General features: G+C 30.1%; 2 protein-coding genes across 2 annotated transcripts; one reads left to right on the top strand and one right to left on the bottom strand.

Moving 5' to 3' along the window:
* The first annotated feature begins 135 nt into the window (after window positions 1–135).
* Window positions 136–2,669, top strand: LOC146952190 (homeobox-leucine zipper protein HAT22-like). Its single transcript, XM_085741101.1, has 3 exons — window positions 136–848; window positions 1,547–1,626; window positions 2,188–2,669. The coding sequence occupies exons 1-3, from the start codon at window positions 384–386 to the stop codon at window positions 2,465–2,467; spliced, it is 825 nt and encodes a 274-aa protein (XP_085597227.1). The 5' UTR covers window positions 136–383; the 3' UTR covers window positions 2,468–2,669.
* Window positions 2,670–8,995: 6,326 nt separating this feature from the next.
* KNAT1 (homeobox knotted-like protein) lies at window positions 8,996–20,915 on the bottom strand. The gene is made up of 5 exons (XM_085758644.1): window positions 19,985–20,915; window positions 19,588–19,710; window positions 19,255–19,387; window positions 10,235–10,491; window positions 8,996–9,646 (listed from the first exon to the last, which is right to left on the bottom strand). Exons 1-5 carry the CDS (start codon window positions 20,432–20,434, stop codon window positions 9,443–9,445), a joined length of 1,167 nt encoding a protein of 388 aa, XP_085614770.1. The 5' UTR covers window positions 20,435–20,915; the 3' UTR covers window positions 8,996–9,442.
* Window positions 20,916–21,198: the final 283 nt, after the last annotated feature.

Here is a 21,198-nt window from a genome sequence, read left to right on the forward strand (position 1 = left end):
GGGATGACTCATTAACTTTCACTTAGTCAACCCATGAGCCCAAAAAAAAAGGTGAAATGGAAATTTCATAACTTCCACAAGAGCTAACCACATTTAGATTCTATATTTATCCACATATTTATTCTTTTAGTTCTTGCCTAATAATAACAAAAATAAACAAATCAGTTAGTCCCCACTAAATCCTAATAATCATCAACATTTTCTTCATTAACTCACACATTCACACTAAATACAAGTATCTCCATTCCTATCATTTCCTATTTCACATCCTCTCTTTTTCATATTTACTTTATAAATAACATACTCCAAAGAATATTGCAACCTACAAGCTCCTCCAATAATTTTCTTCAAGGTTTTTAAAACTCAAATTTATATTATATATCATGAATTTTGATGATACCTCCAACACATGGCTTCAACTTGATCTTGATCTAGGTCTTACCCTTCATGATCATTTTGATGATCATGGGAAGAGAGAAAGCAAGAAGAAAAGAGTGAAAAATCCATCAAAATGCATTAAGGCTTATCCAATGCTTACATTAGGACCATCAAAGGAAGAGAGTGAAGAAAATACTAAAATTCAACAACATTCAACATCAAAGACGGAATCTTGTGATCAAAATTTACCTACTCAATTTACTTCTGCAAGCATAGAGTCTTCATTTTCAAATTCCACCAGCATCAGGAAGGAGAGTGGTGAGGAATTTGAGGTAGAGATAGAAAAGGTGCCAATTACAAGGATAGGAAATGTTGATAAAGATGGTAGCCCAAGGAAGAAACTTAGGCTCACAAAACAACAATCAGAAGTTTTGGAGGAAAACTTCAAAGAGCATTCTACCCTTAATCCGGTACCTTAATTCATCAATATTCTCATATCTTTGGTTGCTTTAAATAATTCTTTTGCTCCTATACCACGTACTTTTGTTTTGATATTTTTATTTTAGTACTAATAACTATTTTATATATATATATATATATATATATATATATATATATATATATATATATATATAGACACACACGCACAGTATTTTTCTCATGGCACACTAATTGTGTGTAGCATATAGTAAATGAAGAATATGATATCATTTTAAACGAGTTTTCTCGATGATATTTGATTTTATTAGAATTAGATCTTGGTCTTGGTTGATTGTGTTTGGTCTAAAACTGAGAAGACCTTAGATTGAGTTTGCTTCATAGTTTCAAAATTTATTCTCTTGGATTACATTTTCTAGGAATATTATTCCCACCAAAGTGTTTGGTAAAATCTTGATATTCCTAGGAAAGTTGGTAGGTGTGTTTTATTTTCCAGAATAAATAATTTCCTGAAACAATTTTTATAAACTTGTACGGAATATAATAATATTAAATTCTAACCTCATTTTTTTAGAAATGTTTCTGGACCTTGAAACAAACACACCTTAGAATTTAATTTTTTTTCTAATTTGTGCAATTGCTACATCCAATCCAATGTATTACAAATTTTGTAGCATGAGTATATGTTGCTTTGTTATTATTAATAAAAAGAAAATCTCATTTTCTTCAGAAGCAAAAGCAAGCATTAGCAAATAAGCTGAATCTGCAGGCTAGACAAGTAGAGGTGTGGTTTCAAAATCGGAGAGCCAGGTAATTTACTGCTCCGTGCGTTTTAAGATAGTATCGTTTAAAGTTCTTTTATATAGATTAAAAAATTTACAAAACTGTTTATCCATTAGCAATTGTCATGATGATGCATAACAAAATATAATGTCTTGAGACTTATGTACACACAAAAAGTTGTGATAAAATTGAAATAATGAAATTATACTATTGATGTTACATTAAAAAGTACCATATATTTTACTTCTTTGTTTTTTTTTACTGGATCGCACATACTTTACTTTATTGCTTCTTTAATAGATAAATGTTACTTTTTTTAATAATAAATAAATGTTACTTGTTAGTATATATATTGTTAGAGCGAAAGGAGAAAACTTAGATGGCACGGATCTCAACTCTCCATATTGCGCACGTAGAGAATACTCGATTTACACACACAAAAAATGTTAACAGCTAGGGTCAAACCCTAAACCTCCTTCTAAACTTTTTAAACGTCTCGACCCTTTGATCGCATACTTTACCTTATTCCTCAGATTTTGTGAAATTATATTTCTTGCATATACTAATGATTACTATATACATGTTCAGAACAAAGCTGAAACAAACGGAATCTGATTGTGAAATACTGAAGAAGTGTTGCGAATCTCTAACAGAGGAGAACAAGAAGTTGCAAAAGGAGCTACAAGAACTAAAGTCAATGCAAACAGTAGCAGCAGCACCCTTTTATATGAAGATTCCAGCAGCAACACTTACCATCTGCCCTTCGTGCGAGACAATTTGTGGTGGCAACAACAATGGCTCCTTACCCTCAACAACATTGCTTACTGGCTCAAAGAATCATCATTTCCATAAAAACTTTTTGGTTTGATGCATTATGTATGATAATTTGCAGTATGTAGTTAGTTAGCAATACGATCACATGTAATTAAAGACATATATTTGATATAGATCGGTTACCACCACAAAAATCTAGTTTTCTATAATGGACGTGGCTATGTACATAAAAGAATGAAGCTTGTGTTATGTTGATGAAAATCGGCTTAGAAGGTGATAACTTTTCCACTTATAAACTCGTGTTTATAGATAATGTAATCTAATAGTTAGCAATTCAACAAATTTTGGATAGACTCTAATGTCTTTTAAAACTTGAATTAGATCTAAATCAATTCTTACAAAACAAGTTTGTAATGTGATGACTATTTCTACTTATAAACACTATTAGATTATATTTCATATTCAATGTAAGATTTTTAACACCCACTTCCACAACATCTACATCCTTCTTGACTTTTCTATATATGATGATTGATGATTTTTGCGGTCGTTCACTTTTTATTCTTATCCTGTAGTGTCATCGTTTGTATATATTTATTGTTTCTGTAGACTTTTTTTTTTTTACAAGTTGTTGTACACTTATTTAATACGTTTACAAACAGAATACCTTAATTTCCATGCAAACTCGGCCGCTATTACCGGATTTTCTTTTATAATATTTTCAGATTTTATACATTTTATATGAAGTGTTTTATTTTGTCTACTATGGATTATCACCTGTTCTTTTTTTCACTGTTACCAATTATATATTGTATTTTATTATTCGTATGTCAATCCCTTAATTATGGAAAATGTTGTTTACAGCGAAAATAAATTGTGTTTCACGACCTGTGTTTTTTAGCCACTTCCTTATTTTTTGCTAACCGCTTTAAAGCTGTAAGTGGATTATTTTTTTGGAAAATGCTAGATATCAAGAATGGATTTTCTTGATGAATTCAAGAATGACATGGCAAAATAATCACCCTTAGATTTTAATCTTATTTATTAAAGTTTCAAAAAAAAAATACATAACACCCACCACCCCATGATTTCCGGCCAGGCTGAGATTTTATTGGCTAACATTAATTCCAGGACAATTTCTTGATAAAACCTTTCTTGATAAATAGCATTGCTCTATTTTTTTTGTCACCAAAGAAATTTCAGCTTCAGGATAACTTTGCGAGATTTCTCTCGCTATATATAGCAAAGCCCTTTAATTATTATCTTTTAAAAGTTAACTATATAGACGAATCAAATGCTCATTAACTTGTATCTAATTAAGGGATAGCTCAAATGGTTAAACTGAGACTTTTGAAAGAGTTTGAATAAAAGGTTCAAAGTTCAAATGTGACTAACATAATTTATAATCCTTCTGGTCATTATTATAAGTAAAAATTAACTTTTTAAGTTCATTCATTAAATGATGTATTTTAGTCTACTCCCTCGTTAACTTAATTTTTTATGTGAAAAGAACTGCTAGTTCTAAATTACAAGCATAACTAACTAATCCTTGCTAAACGCTTGGGATCAAATGATATAAATAGACTGAACAAGATGAATAAACTACCAAGCATGGTTAAAGTGATTCCCAAACAATTACACATCTCATACCAAACATATAGAGTGAAATCATGCGTACTAAATATGTAACGCTCTATTTTTATTACTTACTAGTTTAGAGACCCGGCGTTGCCCGGGTTAGATATTAAATAGTAAGTTTTATAAGTTTGTGTGCACGAATACACATGTAAGTATATTAGATTGAATTTATTTAAATTTACAATTATAATAATATCTTAAAAATATATATAAATGATGAGATGAATGTCCAATGCAAGAATAAAAAGTGTAACAAAATCAATAATGAATTAGTCCAAGTGGTAAGAATTTTGGGTCTCTTTAAACATGTGGTCGTGGGTTTGTTTCGTGGCCCATGTGTATGAGAGAAAAAAATCGATTGAAAGGGAATAAAATTGGTGTTCGACAAACCTGAAAAAGGAAAAATGTTAGATGAAAAGAAGATTTGGGGTTTATGCTTGTGCTCAAAATATGTAAATATGTGATTAACAACAAAAACTTATTTATTTATAATTAACATTTGCATTAGAATATGCTGCTAAAAGATAACATAATAACTAATCAAACCTTTTTTTATCAAAAATAAAAACTAATTGAACCCTTTTTTCCTCAAACATAAAAACTAATTGAATGATACAGTGCTAAAAGATTAGTAATAACTGATTGAAGTTTCTTTTCCTAAAAACAAATAAACAAATTGAAGTTTTTTAATCATAAAATAAGATCATACATGTAAACTTTGTTGAAAGTATTATGTGTAGTTTGTTGAGATATTTCTGCTACATAAAATATTAGAAATTCAAAAAAAAAATTAAAGAAAATATTGAGTGGATAAGATCAAAATGTTGTTGAGATGTTTATGTTAAATAAAATATTGGTTTTTAAAAATAGAAAAAATAATAGAAATATTGAGAATGAATGTGGAAGTGACACATGGCATAAAAAAACCTTACTTTATATATATACTATTGATTTATTTATTTGAGTTTAGAGTCTTTTCCGTTATAATTTAATTAATATGTTTGATAAGTGATATTTTTATTATTATATGTTGATATTTATTAGTAGCCCCTATTTTATTATTTAGTGGAGAAATATATTTAGTGGAAGTATATATTTAGTGGAGAAATATATTTAGTGGAAGAATATATTTAGTGGAAGTATATATTTAGTGGAGAAATATAATTATTTAGAATAATGAGGCTTTGGGGCAGAATTGGAATTAAGAGAAAATAAATAGGTTAAGGTTTATATAAAGAGGAGAGTCAGAGTTAGAAAATAAGGATTACGTGCAAACTGTTTTTGGGAGAAAGATGAGAAACTTAGAGAAGAGAAGAACTAGAGAAGAGAAGTCTGTAGAATCCTTGCAATCAATCAATCAAAGGTAAGGGTGGGACTATCATTCAATAATCTTGAGTCTATGATTCTGGAAATTTCATTCAACGTGTTGTAGGTTTAGTTTTTGAGAACTCGAGAATTTGGGTTAAGAGTGATAATTGATGATTTATGTTATGTTGTTGTTGATTTGTGGTTGTCGATGATTGTTGTTGTTAATGTCATATTATGAATTGGGTAAGAATTATGTTGAGTTGTTGTTGTTGATTGTGATGATTTTGAAACGAATTTTTATGGACTTTCTGCACAACTTTTCCGAATTTGAAACGAAAACTGGTATTGATCGGTACAGAATTAGTCTTAGGTGTAAACACAAAATTTGTAGGTATGGATATTAGTTTTCTAATGTCGTTGGTCTGACGTCAAAACGATTTATATAACTTGATTTATGGTCAAATTACTGCATGTAGGTCACAGTGAATTCTTATGGACTTTCTGCACAACTTTTTCGATTTCGAAACGAAAACTAGTATTGATCGGTACAGAATTGGTCTTGGGTGTAAACATGAAAGTTTTACATAATTTTGTTAGCTTTTCAGTGGCTTTGGTTTGACATGGAAATATGTTATGTATAGTTTATTATGTTTTTACAAAATTGCATGATGAATTGTTGATGTTTGAATACGATGTTATATGAAGAATTGTTGATGTTTGAATACGAAGTTATATGATGAATTGTTGATGTTTGAATATAATATTAACGATGATCTGTGAAGTTTTTATAAGATGATTTAATGTTGTTATATATATATATATATATATATATATATATATATATATAATTGTATATGCATTATGTGAATTATAAGTGATGTTTTGAGAGGATGATTACATTTTGATATTGTTATATCTTGAGATTATTGATGTGCTGCCATGTTGCTGTTTACTATTGATTAAAGTTGCATGTGTCGGTCTAAGATGTGAGATGTTGATCCAAATTATTGGAGTCATATAAGACGTTCATGTTGTTTAAGTTGTAAGATGTTGAGTCTATGCATACTCATTTAAAGACGTGGGCTCATGCCCTAGGAGCTTTTGCTCAATAAAGACGAGGGCTCATGCCCTAGGAGCTTTTGCTCAATAGCAACGAGGACTCGTGCCCTATGAGTATATTTATGCTCAAAAGCGACGAGGGCTTATGCCCTAGAATGGTACCACATGCATGAGTAAAATGATAGAGTTGCATAGTCGAGTTAAGTTGCATTGTCGAGTCAAGTTGTTAAGTTGATTTATGAAGTTGATATTGATGTTGATTATGAAGTTGATTATGATGATAATAATGATGCTACATGACCATTGTTATGATATGTTGATGATGTTTATGACTTTATGTTGTTAAATATAATTGTTGAATTATATGCTTAACATTATTGTTTGTGAATCTCACCCCTTCTGCTTGAAAATGTTGCTCTTCGTATGAGTAACTTGCAGGTGATCGAGAATAAGTAGCTGTTGATTGTTGTCGTGAGTGACTATCTCTCACTGTCTCTTTAGGTGCTCTAATACGTAACGGGATGAGAACTTTTGTGGCTATTTTCTATTCCTTATGTACTGCTTATGATTTTACATGACAATGATTTAGTTTTTGGATTATTACGAGATGTTTTGATGAGGTCTTCGTCCCAAGACTAATTATGTTGTTGAATTAAAATCCGCTGCGAAGTTTTTGAATATTTATGTTTACCAATTTATGAAGGATGAATTGTTATTTATTCCATTTATGATTTTTAAGAAGTGTAGCATTCCGTTTATGTTGAATGACTCTGATTTATATGTGAAATTTTTATGTTGGGAAAACGGGGTGTTACAAAATATATGATTATCTGATTCTAGTTGTCATGAATAGAGCACAAAGAGAAGGGTTGGAGAAGCCTTAGTATTCGTCGTTAAAGGGTCATATATTTGATGAAAGACGGTCTGAGACGATCTGCACAAGCATTTGTAAGTAAAGACAATCTTCATGATATAAATGAGTTTGTGAGGTTGTTAAGTGTCCCACATCAAGTAAATTAAAGTGCTTGATGTGGTCTTTAGGTCATGAGACTCTCCCACTTAATGGACTACACCCTCCGGTCACTATTATAAGCAAAAAAATAACATTTTAGACTCATTCATTTAATGATGTATGTGGTCTTTAATGATGTATGTGGTCTTTATTATAGACCACATACATCATTAAATGAATGAATCTAAAATGTTGATTTTTGCTTATATTAGTGACCGGAGGGTGTATTCTTTTGGGTTGGTCTCTCCTCATGTGCTTAAATCCAAACAATTGTTGCTTTCATCGAGAGTTGGACCATAGAAAGGGCTACATATAGGCTGGATTAAGTTGTTCCACTAAATACCCCTAATCAGGTAGATTAAAGTGTTTGATGAGGTATTTAAGTCATGAGACTCTCCCACCTAATGACCTAGTCTTTTGGGTTGGGCTCTCCTCGTGGGCTTAAATCCTAACAGAGGTTGTGGTAGATCAAATCACGAATTTTAAGTTAGTATCATAACTTTTTTCAAGACCTGTTGGACCACATGTTATTAGGTTTTCGCTATCGGTCGTCTACCATTTATATTCATCCACTAAGCCCAAGTATTGGACGTGAAGAGATGTGTTAAAGAGTCTGAAGACGATATGAACAAGTTTTTATTAATGAAGGGCGATCCTCACTTTGCAAATCGATTTTATAGCATTGTGTTAGAAAATGGCAATCAACAGTCAGATACATTTAAGTTTTTTACGTCTATAAATATACTATTCCTTGTTTTAGTCATTCTAAAAAGTTCAAACAATGGTCCAAGTAATTTCAGCAAGTTTGATCATCGCCGTTAAAATAAGTTAAACATAATAATTTTGAAGTGACTCTAAATGGAAGGTAATATATATATACGAATCAAAAACATACTAACATGAATATTTTCCCCTATAACCTTATTTTTGGTTTTTGCCCCTCTATACAGTGTCACGTGCACACCAATTAACAACAAGAACAAAAAAAAAAATTATTGACAGAAAACAATTAAAGGACAAAAAAATAGACCTTTTAAAAACGAAAAATGGTGTATATAGGAATAACTTATTTAACTATATATATATATATATAGAGAGAGTTTTGCTAGGATACACCCACTAGTTTTTATTAAGGTGTATTTTAGCAAAGATATAACTAAAAAGTTGTTAAATACACCTTAAGGTGAATGTTGCTAAAACACACCTTCTAAAAAATAAATGGGTGTACGTTAGCAACTCCTATAGGCATTTGCTAGGATACACACCCACTTATTTTTTAGAAGGTGTGTTTTAGCAAGTTATAACTAAAAAGTAGTTAAATACACCCTAAGGTGTAGCTTGCTAAAACACTCCCACATAAAAACTAGTGGGTGTGTTCTAGCAAATCCCTATATAACATAACCACAACATGACAACAAAACATTGAATCACAAGCAATCACAAGTTATTTTTGGTTTTCACATAATATACATAAGCTTCGAATTGCAAATTTCTCCTTCTGAGCACTCCAAATACCACAAACTAAAGTTACTACACACACGACTCATTTAAGGTTGAAGTACTATAATCAGACAAAATCTGCATTGCAACTACAAACATGAGACATTTAAAATCCAACAAAGAGTAACATATAATGAGTTGTCACTACCAGAGTGTAGGAGTACGTAATTACATTGAAAATAGAAGCAACAGACACTGACAAAGAAAACAATTAATATGGTCACTATGGGAAAAACTGAAACATTCACACTGCACAAGCATAACCAAGTTTCATGTTATGCATGTCATAATACTTTGAAACTAGAACTATATATAAATATAATGCTGACTGATACAGTTTAAACAGTCTATGATTGTTTTACCTTCCACTTAAACTATATATTATAATATAATATATAAAACGGTCATAAATCATGATATTTGTAACACCGACGCTTCATATTGAAGATAAGTCCAACCACCACCCCGACATTGGTGATAATGTTCAATTAGTCCATTTCTCAAATTACGGCTGGTGTCGATGTGCCAGTATCAACGCTTCATATATCATAATCATGGCCCTAAACGGTAGGGACCATCAGCCATGTAATGACCATCCATATAAAGAGCTGCACTCTGTGGATGCAGTCCATCCATCACCATAAACTGCATGTCTTCTGATGGTTTCCAGTGCCTCTTCCTTTGATTGATGAACCAGTTATTTATTTGCTTCTGGTCCAAACCTGTTGATTCAGCCAATGCTACCTTCTCTGATTCCTATATAGTGATCATATGTCCAAGAAGAATATAACTTTGAGAAAGGAAAAAAAAACCATGGAACATACATCACATTGTGGTTTAATTTGGATCGATTTTTGGACATCCAAAATGCAACATGTAATTTTTTTATTAATAGGTTCGATGCAAAATATAATACAAATATATTTAAAAATTAACATTATAGATTGAAAATGATCGATTATATTCGAAACAAATGAATTGGTGATAATATAGATTAAATTAATGCAATATATAAAACTATAAACAACAAGAAATATATTAGTGCAATATATAATACTAATAAAAGAATAAATAAGTAATAAAATTTACTTTTGTGGTTTGGTTCAGTTTAGTTTGGTTTTGAAAAAGTGATCTGAAATCTGATCTGATCCTAACGGTTTTTACAAAACAACGTCTAAACGCATCCAAGAATATTCGATTTTTTGCGGTATTCGCTTTTTTTTATCGGTTTGGAATATATATATATAAAATGAGAAGGTGATCATGTTAAATTGAAACAAAAGATATAATAAAATTAATTTCAAATGAAGAATGTGAGAAGAGAGTAGGAGATTTATAACGTACCGAAGGATAAGGCCATTTGTAATGCAATTCCCACCAATTAAGTAGCTTTTGTCTAGCCTCTTTAGGTAATTTTCCTTTCTTTTTCTTCTTGGAAAGTTCTTGCTTAAGACTACTCAAGTAACCACTATATTTCTTCAGCAAGTGGTTTTTCAATTCACGGTCTTCTGCTCGAGGATCAATCTCTGGAAGTTGATCTGTTTCTCCACCACTATTCTCTTGATCCTCTTCTGATGAACCAACGCCTTCATTTTTATCATCTACTCAACAATTTAATTAATATGTCAACCAACATTAATGTCTAAGTAATTAATTAGATAGACACTAGTAAATTAAGCAATGTATATGCTTTTTGAGTCAAAAAAAAAAAATAGGAATAATATATACATTTTGCTATAGATATAGGCCTTTAAGAATTTGGGATGAGCCTAACTTAGGATTTATAAATCAACTTGCAAGGTAAAGACTACTCTTACTTAAAAACACATATATATGCATTATTATCTCATCCAATGTGAGAGATCTTATAGCATGTGAACCAAAGTATTTTTTTTATAGATTCTAATATCATCTTAGAACGGTTGGGTTTAACTCAATCCATACAAAATTGAGTTGTAAGGTGAGGAACATCCCACTTATAGATAGATAGACGTACAAGTCTTATATGATCCCATATGGGACTTTCAATAACAACTATGCCGAATGAAAACATTATTTCACATGACCAATGCATGGTTTTTGACTTAAGATACAGTTAAGTAGTACTCCTTCCGTATAATTATTTATACTCTATGCATAATCATCAAATTAAATTGTTAACATTTTCTAGCTGTCTAACTTATATATGTTTTCCACACACAGAAACATTGTTTTTTCTCTCCATCTAAGGTACAAATTTAAGGGTAAAAATCTAATAAGCACTTGAAAAAAAATATAAAGGTGGACTCCCACCACTTTTTTACAAAATTTTAACTAATAGAATACATAGCTGTGTTTTCTAATCATTAATCGTATAATTAATCAACCAACTCTAACGTAGAGTTCAGTCGGAAGTAAGGAAATTGTATCGCTGATGAATTAGCACATACAGTCACGTTAGAAGTTAGTTCCCAATTGTTAATTTATGACTTATTATCTTATGAAATGAGTTGAATTTTTTCCTAAAAAAAAATCATGTAATTAATCAATATACTTACAAGATAATGAACAACACCTTAAAGTTGCTAATTAACTTTAGGTGCACGTAATTAGTTGTAAATTGAATGTAGAAGTGATATCGGATACAAGGTCAGGTCATCCACATGAAATAAAGGAACAGCCCGTGCATCACATCGAGAGACATGCGGGATATAAAATTTTAATTTTAAGACAAAGTATAAGATTCATTTTACAATAATAAAAAATAAAAAAAGGGAAAAACCTTAGTGCATTGCATTAAGTATTTTTTCGAATACTTAATTTGTACTCTTTGATCATGAATGAAATGAATTAGTTTTGCCTTTGCTCAAAAAAAAAAAAAAAAAAGTATTTTTTCGAATGATTCTTCATATAAACTACTCATAATTTATCCATAAAAGTGAATTTTATGAGAAATACCCTATAAAAACATTTAAGAAAATGCTCTTAAGTTTTGTCCATAAAAAAACTTCATGGAAACTCATTTAATCACGAGTGCATATTGTCAAATAAAAAAACGACACATAGTGACATACTATAATAACATGAAAGTGGTGCAAACGAATTTAATGTAAGGATAAACCTTGAAATATCGAAATTGAGGATAAACTTGAAATAATACATTGAGAAAGTAAAACAACACTTATTTAAACCAATTTTTTCTAAAACGATGCTTATTTTTTATAGGAGGGAGCATCTATAAGCAATTTCTTGACACACAGGGACACAGGAGGAGTACCAAGAATGAATTTTATCTATTTTTTTTTCTTTCTTTTTTGTCAAATAAACTAGTGTCTAGACCCACACACTATAAGTGTGAAGAAACGAAAAATCCAGAATTCAAAGTCACACTATATGTCCCATTATTTGAATGCAATTCAAACATGACTTTACCATCGTCATCTAACAATAGTTATTAAGAACAATTTAATAAAATTGCAGCCTTTTTTAATGGATGTGTCTAATATAGACCTCTAAAAAAATAATTTAAAAGTGAGCATTTGCCATTTTTTTTAAAAAGAGTTCAAAAAAACAAAAAATAGAGACTAATAATAATATTTTATTAAAATATAATAAAAATACGAGTCTTCCATTGGACTAGATTCATATTAGATACATTCTTCGGCTCTGTTTGGTAAACCCAAAAAAAGAGCTTTTAGCTCTTAGCTTTTAGCTTATAAGCTCATTTGACAAAAAAAGCTCTGTTTGGTAACACTTTAGCTCTGTTTGGTACAACGAGCTTATAGCTTATTTCAGGAGCTTATAAGCTATTTTTCAGAAGCTACTTCAAGTAGCTTTTGAGCTTATAGCTTTTAGCTTCTCATTTTTTCTTCCATATTTACCCTTATTATTCAAAGCAAAAGCTATCAGCTAATTTTACCAAACACTTCAACTAGCTTATCAGCTAAAAGCTATCAGCTAGCTTATCAGCTATCAACTAATTTTACCAAACAGAGCCTTCATTAAATATTTGTTTTTCTTAATCTCATTGAAAAAATAAACTAAGGGTCTGTTTGGTAAGCCATTAAAATGAGCTTATAGCTTTTAGCTTTTAGCTTATAAGCTCGTTTGACAAAAAAAACTCTGTTTGGTAACACTTTTTTACAACGAGCTTATAACTTATTTCAGGAGCTTATAAGCTATTTTTCAGAAGCTACTTCAAGTAGCGTTTGAGCTTATAGCTTTTAGCTTCTCATTATTTTTTCCAATTTTACCCTTATTATTTAATCTAAAACCTTGTTTTACCCTTTATAATTTCAAGTAAAATATATATGTTTTTAATGCAGGCAAATTTAAGAGCTACTTTTTTTTTTCATTTTATATTCCTTTGAAGGCATTTAATTGTATATGGTTCGTTAATTTTTTTTTTGGTTCCGTTAAATTCTTTGCCTTTTATATTAAACTTGTCTCACGTCTAGTTTTAATTTTTTTTAAAGACTCACATTTAGTTTTATTGTTTCGTCTTTTTTTTGTTTTGTTTACAAAGATGCAAATTTTTTATTGTTACGTCTAAACATTATAACATAATAATTTTTTTTTATATTTTTTTGGTAACGTGTAAATTCATATAAAATTTATACTCCTATAAATTAATACTATTTAACGATTTGGTAAAGTATGTTTTTTTTTTGTTTTATCCTTCGTTTTTTTAACAATTTTTTTAATCTTATGAATTAATTATTTTTTATTTTATTCTTAAAATAAATTCGTAAACTTTAGTTTTTTTATTAATGTATAATAACTGGAAACTGAATCGAAAGAATTTGAAAATAAATTTTTACCGAAAACAATAATTTAATAAAATACAAACATTTATTAAATTTAAAATATTTAAATTATCAAATATCTTAGTATAAATTTTATATGAATTAATAATGTCCTTTTATGTAATTTTACATTTATCAGCTAGTTCAACCGCTATTTTACCAAACACTTCAACTAGCTTATCAGTCATCAGGCATCAGCTAGCTTATCAGCTAAAAGCTATCAGCTAGCTTATCAGCTAAAAGCTATCAGCTAGCTTATCAGCTAAAAGCTATCAGCTAGCTTATCAGCTATCCGCTATTTTTACCAAACAGAGCCCAAGACAGAAGTCATTATAAAATGGAGGGAAAAATAATTTTCATTTTTTCATGGAAAACTATTTATTTTCTATGCATACGTCTATAACCTTTTCAAGTATAAATAACTTTTAAACGACATCATTAGCAATTGATTGATCCAAATGATAAAGGATTTAGATAGACCCCATAAATGTCAAAAACATAAAAAAATATATATATATTTAATTCAGCGATTGTTGAAAAATTCTAAACTTCTGCGAGAGAATAAAATTTCAAATGATACACATGAGTTGACTTAAAAGTATGGTCGAAAAGTGGTGATGTAAAATACTTACTGGACCAAAAATTATTAAAAGCGAAATTTAAAAATATATTATAAAGGACAAAAACTTCTTTAAGAATAATAATTTTAATAAAAAGTATATTTAAAAAGAAAAAAATGCACTCCCACTGTCCCAAAATGATAGACCTTGTTTGACTATATGCATTATTCACATGGCATATTTTGACTATATTTTTCTACTCATAAGCATGTATTTATCGGTAACTAGCATATCACATTCTCAAAATATCAACTTTGTATAATTTTTACTAATAGATAATTAAAGATATCTAAAGGTTAAAATTGTATATTAGTACATGTGAAACAGTCAACTATATCAAAGTAAATTATTATTAATAACTTGCAGAATTTTTCTTTTATGTTTAACTCATACACAAAGTAAAACATCAAAGACATCAAGGAAAATACTCGATTTAAGAACGTGCTAATCTAAGTTAAAAAAATATGATTAAGGACTAAAGGAGTATACTCCCTATATAAGAGACATTTAAATTAATAAAAATTGATGTATGCCGTCTATATTTTAAACCAGATATATCAATCTTTGTGGACTTAAGGGTCCGTTGGTTCGAGAATTAAGAGGGGAGGGGAGGGGAGATATTTTAATTAAAAACGTGTTTGGTTCACAAGGCGAGGGGAGGAATTTTAAAATTATTTTACTGTTTCACCCTTAAACTTAATTATATAAGGATAATAAAGTAACGAAACAATAATGATGTAATTGATAACAACATGATGCAGACGATGAAATAATAGATTAGTAATAGGGTTGTTACAATTAGTAATAAAAATTGTTACAAGGAAAAGTTGTTAATAATATGGAATAAAAGTTGTTACAAAGACAATATAACCTAATAATAATAATAGTTGTTCCAAGATAATACAACTTCCAACCTAATAATAATAACAATAATAAATATTATTATAAGGATAATACTGAGATTTTAAATTAATCTAATGATAATTTTGTCGGTGCAATAAAATTTGCTCCCTTCCTCTCCCCTCCCTTTCTTAAAAATTGAACCAAACACGTCAAATTAAAAATATCCCCTCCCCTCCCCTTCAAAACTCTCGAACCAAACAGACCCTAAATGTCTCTAATAAATAAGATTAAAAGGAGTAATTATCAAGTGGTCGATAATTAGTACTCAAGGCCTTGAGTATGCAACGATCCTCTTCATTTATAAATAATTAGATAGTGCCATTTAGGAAATTTTACCTGGTACCCCAACACTTATACATTCACCCCTACAAACCATCTAAAATTCCAATTTTACCCCTTTTAGCATTTGTTTCACCCTACAAAAATAATTTCCAGAATTTTATTCATGCTTCACCCCACTAAAATTTCGAAAAAAATTTCTGTGTTTCAATTTACCGTTTACTCTGGAAATGACATCCCTACAAAATTGAATGAGGGTTGCTTCTAATTCTTCAATTTTGCCCTTTTTCACATGCCTTGTTTCATTCAATTGATAATAAATTGTTTAATTTGCTGTTTAATTTTGATATTGCCTTTTCTGCCATTTTCTTTATAACTTACCAATGAATAGAATTAGTGCTTGACTAATCAAAGATGAACTTTAAATTGTTGCAGTCCCATCACCGATCAAGAGAGATTCATTCGATTTTAAAGATATTTTTGCAATAATTAACTTTGTCGCTGCAATTACCTTTCTCTCATCGGTTTTCTTAACAAGGAATTGGTTTATGGACTCTGTTTTAGTGCCGTAAGTATGTTCAAGAAACCTGCGGTTTGGCCACGGTTCAACATGGCTAAAATTCCTCTCCCAAATTTTCCATATCAGAGAAATTGGCTATCCTTCATCGAAAAAGGTTTACTTAAGATTGCCGAAAATAATTCAATTTCGGAAAGGAAATAAAGCTCTACAGGAAATGTTGTAGGGGGGGTGAAGTAAATAATTAAACAATAAAAGGATATAATTGACATTTCCAATGATTTTTCAGGGTAAAGGAATAATCGTAGGGGTGCACAGTATAACTTCCTGTCATTTAATGAGATATGGACACAAAAAATGGTAGTATATCTTAACTAACCAAGTTTCAACCAAAATTAAGTTAAAAGATTAAAAGTGTAATTTTACTTTCTTTTTTTTAGAAATGATATATGTATAATCAATTTATGATAACTTTTGAGACAATTTTCTACTCCCTCCGTCTCTATATTTAACCACCCATTTGACTTTATTTTTGTCCCTAAATCTAAACCCCTTTTCAAATTACTAGATGCATTTATTATTTTTTTTCCAAAACATACCCCTAATTAATACTACTAACTTGTTTTGAAATTAAAAAGTCAAATTTAATACATATACAAACAAAGGACAATATGGTAATATTAACACACAAAACAGACATAATAATTAAACTGTCAGCTTTTCTTAAGAAATGTGAAAAAAACAAAGGGATGTTACATTAAGGGACGGAGGGAGTATCTCATACTCATATGATATTTTTACCTTTTCTCTATTGTTTTAGTTTTCGTGTCAATGTCTACTTTTCTATGTAAATCTATAGTTGTCCCAAAAGTTGCCATGAAAATGATTGTTCAAATAACACACCTCTTTTTTTTTAAGGATCTTGCTAACAAGTGTCCTTAGGCACTTAAGGGCACTTGTTAAATACTCCCTCCGTTTCAAAATGAGTGTCGTTTTAGGTGTTTACACACATATTAAGAAATGCAATGATTAAGAGAAAGAGAATGGTTATTTTACCAAATTATCCTTATTAACTATTGGTTAGTTTTAAAAGTAATACTTTGGAAGTAGTGTGCAGAGTATTAATTGGAGGGTACAATTGAAAAGAAAAAGTTATTATTGCATTGGAAACTGAAAGCGACACTCATTTTGAAACAAATTTTTTTGGCTAAAGCGACACTCATTTTGAAACGGAGGGAGTAGAAAAAATTGGATGCACAATTTTCAATATAAAATTTCTTCCTTAAACTTCTTAACAAGTGTCATAACGGCACGCACTTGTTAACATTTTCCTTTTTAAAACTTTATTGCTAGTTGTTCGAGAAGTTTTTTGATCTTAACTTTTCTCAAAAACACCTGTTAACATGGCTTTTGACTTTTTTTAATAGAAGAGATGAAAATACTTATAAATGGAGAGAACTAACTCATGTATGTTGGGTAGCACTCTGATGATATTGATGTGTCAATGTCATTGACCAACCACAATGTCACAAGTAACTTTCTTCTTTCTATCACAATTTTTTTTTTCGTATACTTATGACATTATAGTTGGCCAATATCAGATGGCATTGGCACTCCAATGTCACCCAAGTACTACTCCCTCCGTTCTACAATAAATGACCTAGTTGACAATGTGCACTATTGATCTACATACTTTGACCTTATTTTTTTATTACTCCCTCCGTCCCATATTAGATGACCTAGTTAACTCAGACACACATATCAATGCATATCTTTGATCTTTAATATCTTTAATTATCTATTTGAAAAAATTATAAAAATTTAATATTTTAAAAATATTAATCGAGACGAATCCAACAACAGCTTATATGATATTATTTATCTTTGTATATTAGTAGAAAAATATGATCAAAGTATGTCAGGTCAAAAGTGCAAATTGTCAAACAGGTCATCTAATAAGGGACGGAGGGAGTAATATACAAAGATAAATAATATCATATAAGTTGTTGGATTCGTCTCGATGATATTTTCAAAATATCAAATTTTTATAATTTTTTCGAATAGATTAGTAAAGTTATCTAAGATTAAAACTATGCATTAATATGTGTGACAATGTCAACTGTGTCACTTAACATGGGTTGGAGGGAACTTCAAGTATGTTGGGGTTGGATTTCCTTAAAAAAAAAAAAAAAAAAAAGTATGTTGGGGGTTGGATTGGAATGGCATCCAATGTGTTTTGTAAAAAAGGATGCAAAAGAAAGGGTCATGTTATCTTGTGCCCTAAGGGCACAAGTTAAGGAATCCAAAACTATAAATTTTTCATAGAAAAGAACAAAACTTTGACTTTTAAAAGTTGAATAAAGTTGAATGCACAATTTTTAAGACGATTATTTCTATTTTAAATTCCTTAACAGCCCCAAGCATAGGTTAACATTTGCCCAAAAGAAAATAGAGAATTGAAAAGTGATTAAAACGGCATTAGCGGTAAGACGGCCGAAAAACTGACCAATGTAATGATGAGAAAGAGTGTGTTTCTGTGTTAGTCACGCTACAAAACCCAATGAATCCTTAGAAACCGATAAACCCGAGTTTTTAGTCAGCAAAACATTGATTAACAAGGAAACCCTAGAAGAATAATTTTGTCAGAACTCAGGAGCTAAGCTTTGGAAATAGAAGCCCAACATAGAGTCGCCAACGTGTGGATTTCCGTTTTAGCAACAATAAAAAAATGAAACAGTAAAAAATTCATCTGGAGTCGTGAAGAATGAACAACAATGCTCCCTCTAAAAGGTTAGGTATAAAAAAAAAAATGAAATCAAATGTCCAAAGGGGAAAAAAAAATACAAGTATTTTATTTCTATTTACTTTTCTTTAATTTAAAAAAAAAAATCAATAAAAACATAGTAAATGTGATATTTTTTGATAAAAAATGTAGCGATTAGGGTTCTGTAGATGATGAAGAAATATCATCTTCACTTATATGGGTCCCTACCCTTCTGCTCCCACGATTTGAAAGCATGTGAGATTTTTGGTCAAAATTTCCAGTATGTTCAGAAACACTCGAGTTTACGAATTTCAAGAGCTTTCACAACCCGTCACTCACACATCAGTGACATTACTCATAGTCAATAATCCAGAATTAATTTATGAGTTCGTTTTAATTTCAGTGAAATTAGTAATAATAAAACAACAAAACAAAACTATAGAGTATAGAGAATGAATATTGAATATATTAAGAGAAAAAGATAAAGTACTACTCACCAGGGAAGATCCGAAGGGGTCCATTGCAAAGTGTATTTAGCTGAGTTTCTATTCTTCTCATGAAATCCATAGCCTCTTGTATAGGCCTTGTTAATTCCTCTCTATACTTTACAAGCATGTCATAATATGCTTCCTGTTAAACATAAACACCATTTCAACGTCTAAAACCACAAAATCTATAAGTTCTAATAAATAATAAAGATTTTTGCCGACATCACAGTGCAAATCGAACATAATTTAAACTTAATAATTATCATGGTAAAAACTAAACGAAAATTATTTTTATTTTTTTAAAAAAACATAAACCATAAAACAAAATATACCCCCTTGTACCATGAATTGGTCTAGTTCTGGATCTTTAGAAGCTTCTCTTGAGTTAACTGAAGATCTTTGCCTTGCTTCAAACTCTTGCCTAGACGCAACCAAACGAGCCACCACTTCCGGTGGAGCTCCAATCTACATATAGTTTGTTTAATTAAAGAGATATAGCAATTAATTAAAATATATATATAAAAAAATGGGGTATGCTTTTTTAAATTGTTATCATGATGGTGGGAGTCCAAATTTAATTTCTGACTGAAACAATCATTAATTATTGATTATACTATTTTACTTACCTTCCACTAAATTTGAGATTAACCAAACCCTCTTTTTCTCTTGAAGGGCAGGGTTAAGAAAAATAAATTGTTATAATGATGAAAATGAATAAAAATAATAATTAACTAGTGACCTTTTGACAATCCATGTAAGCTTGTAAAAGACTAGAGTATTGAGGATGAGCAATGATTTTGGCTTTTATAGCTTCAGCTTCACCACTAGAACTGCTTGGACTCCCTCCTCCTCCTTGATGATGATGATTATGCATAATATTGGTGTGTGGAATAATATTTGTTCTCATTAAAGCTGGGTAATGAAAAATCGGAGTGTGAAGTTGTGAAGTACTATTTGCTTCAGTTTTCACAGCAGAGTGTTGATGTTGTACTTGATCAGGTTGAAAACAATTGTCTGATCCATTTGATTGAAGATGAAAGTTGTTCATTGGAATCTGATTATGTTGATGATTGTGTTGGTGTTGGTGTTGGTGTTGGTTGTTTCCACTAGCAATGGAGTACAAGAAATTTGGCCTTGAACTTTGATTTGAATTTGGATTTGGATTTGGATTATTAGTGTATTCCTCCATTTAACTCAAATTTAAGAAATTAACCAAATACCATATACGTTTAACTCTCTCACTCAACTCAATTCTCAAAATATAGGGAAAATGAAAAAACCCTACTTTGTTGTTTTATAGAGTAATAAAAATTATGGAAAGGTCGAGAACTCAATTGAAACCCTAATGAAAACCATATTTGAGATTGTTTATATAATGAATGAAATTTAGGGACAACACAAGTGTGATTTTGTGTGTGTTGTGTTGGGGTAAAGGGGTCAAGAAGTTTCAAAAGCCAAAAGTTTAAGAAGTTGAGAGATGAGTGAAGATGATTGGAGCTTATAGATTTTGGGCATTGACAGGGTGGAGAAGGTAGAAACCAGCAAAACTTTCACATGATGTGTTGTTGTACGAAGAAGAGAAAGATTAGAGAGAGAGGAGAGAGTGGTGGCTTTAGTCCAAACCAGCAATGTCTTGGAGATGGGGGTGGTTGACAAGACTTTGTTTGGTTGATGGAAATAAATATGAAGATATATTTAAATATTTTAAAAGCCAAATGCAGTGCAGTGTAGCTAGGTTTATATTTTTTTAATTTCTTTGCTTTATTTGTTAAAGCTAGTTTTCTTTTCTTTTAATTCTCTGTAGTTTGTCTCCTAATTGAATTTCCTTTTTGGGCTCTTGATCAATTGTTTATTACATAGTTCAAACAAAACTGTTAAGTGGTGTCATGTGGGTGCATATATATTGTTAAAATAGTTATGATTTAATTTCAATACATGCATGTTGATTATACT

This window comes from Medicago sativa, chromosome 1 (assembly GCF_051527215.1).
Source record: "Medicago sativa cultivar Bolivia chromosome 1, Bolivia_mono, whole genome shotgun sequence".
Taxonomy (NCBI): Eukaryota; Viridiplantae; Streptophyta; class Magnoliopsida; order Fabales; family Fabaceae; genus Medicago; species Medicago sativa.

Excerpts from the sequence above, each read along its gene's own strand:
- LOC146952190 (XM_085741101.1), top strand. The coding sequence starts at position 384 with ATGAATTTTGATGATACCTCCAACACATGGCTTCAACTTGATCTTGAT. Across the intron at positions 849-1,546 it reads AGCATTCTACCCTTAATCCG|AAGCAAAAGCAAGCATTAGC; the intron begins GTACCTTAATTC and ends CATTTTCTTCAG. Across the intron at positions 1,627-2,187 it reads TTTCAAAATCGGAGAGCCAG|AACAAAGCTGAAACAAACGG; the intron begins GTAATTTACTGC and ends ATACATGTTCAG.
- KNAT1 (XM_085758644.1), bottom strand. The coding sequence starts at position 20,434 with ATGGAGGAATACACTAATAATCCAAATCCAAATCCAAATTCAAATCAA. Across the intron at positions 19,711-19,984 it reads CTTACATGGATTGTCAAAAG|ATTGGAGCTCCACCGGAAGT; the intron begins GTCACTAGTTAA and ends AACTATATGTAG. Across the intron at positions 10,492-19,254 it reads ACCCCTTCGGATCTTCCCTG|ATGATAAAAATGAAGGCGTT; the intron begins GTGAGTAGTACT and ends ATTGTTGAGTAG.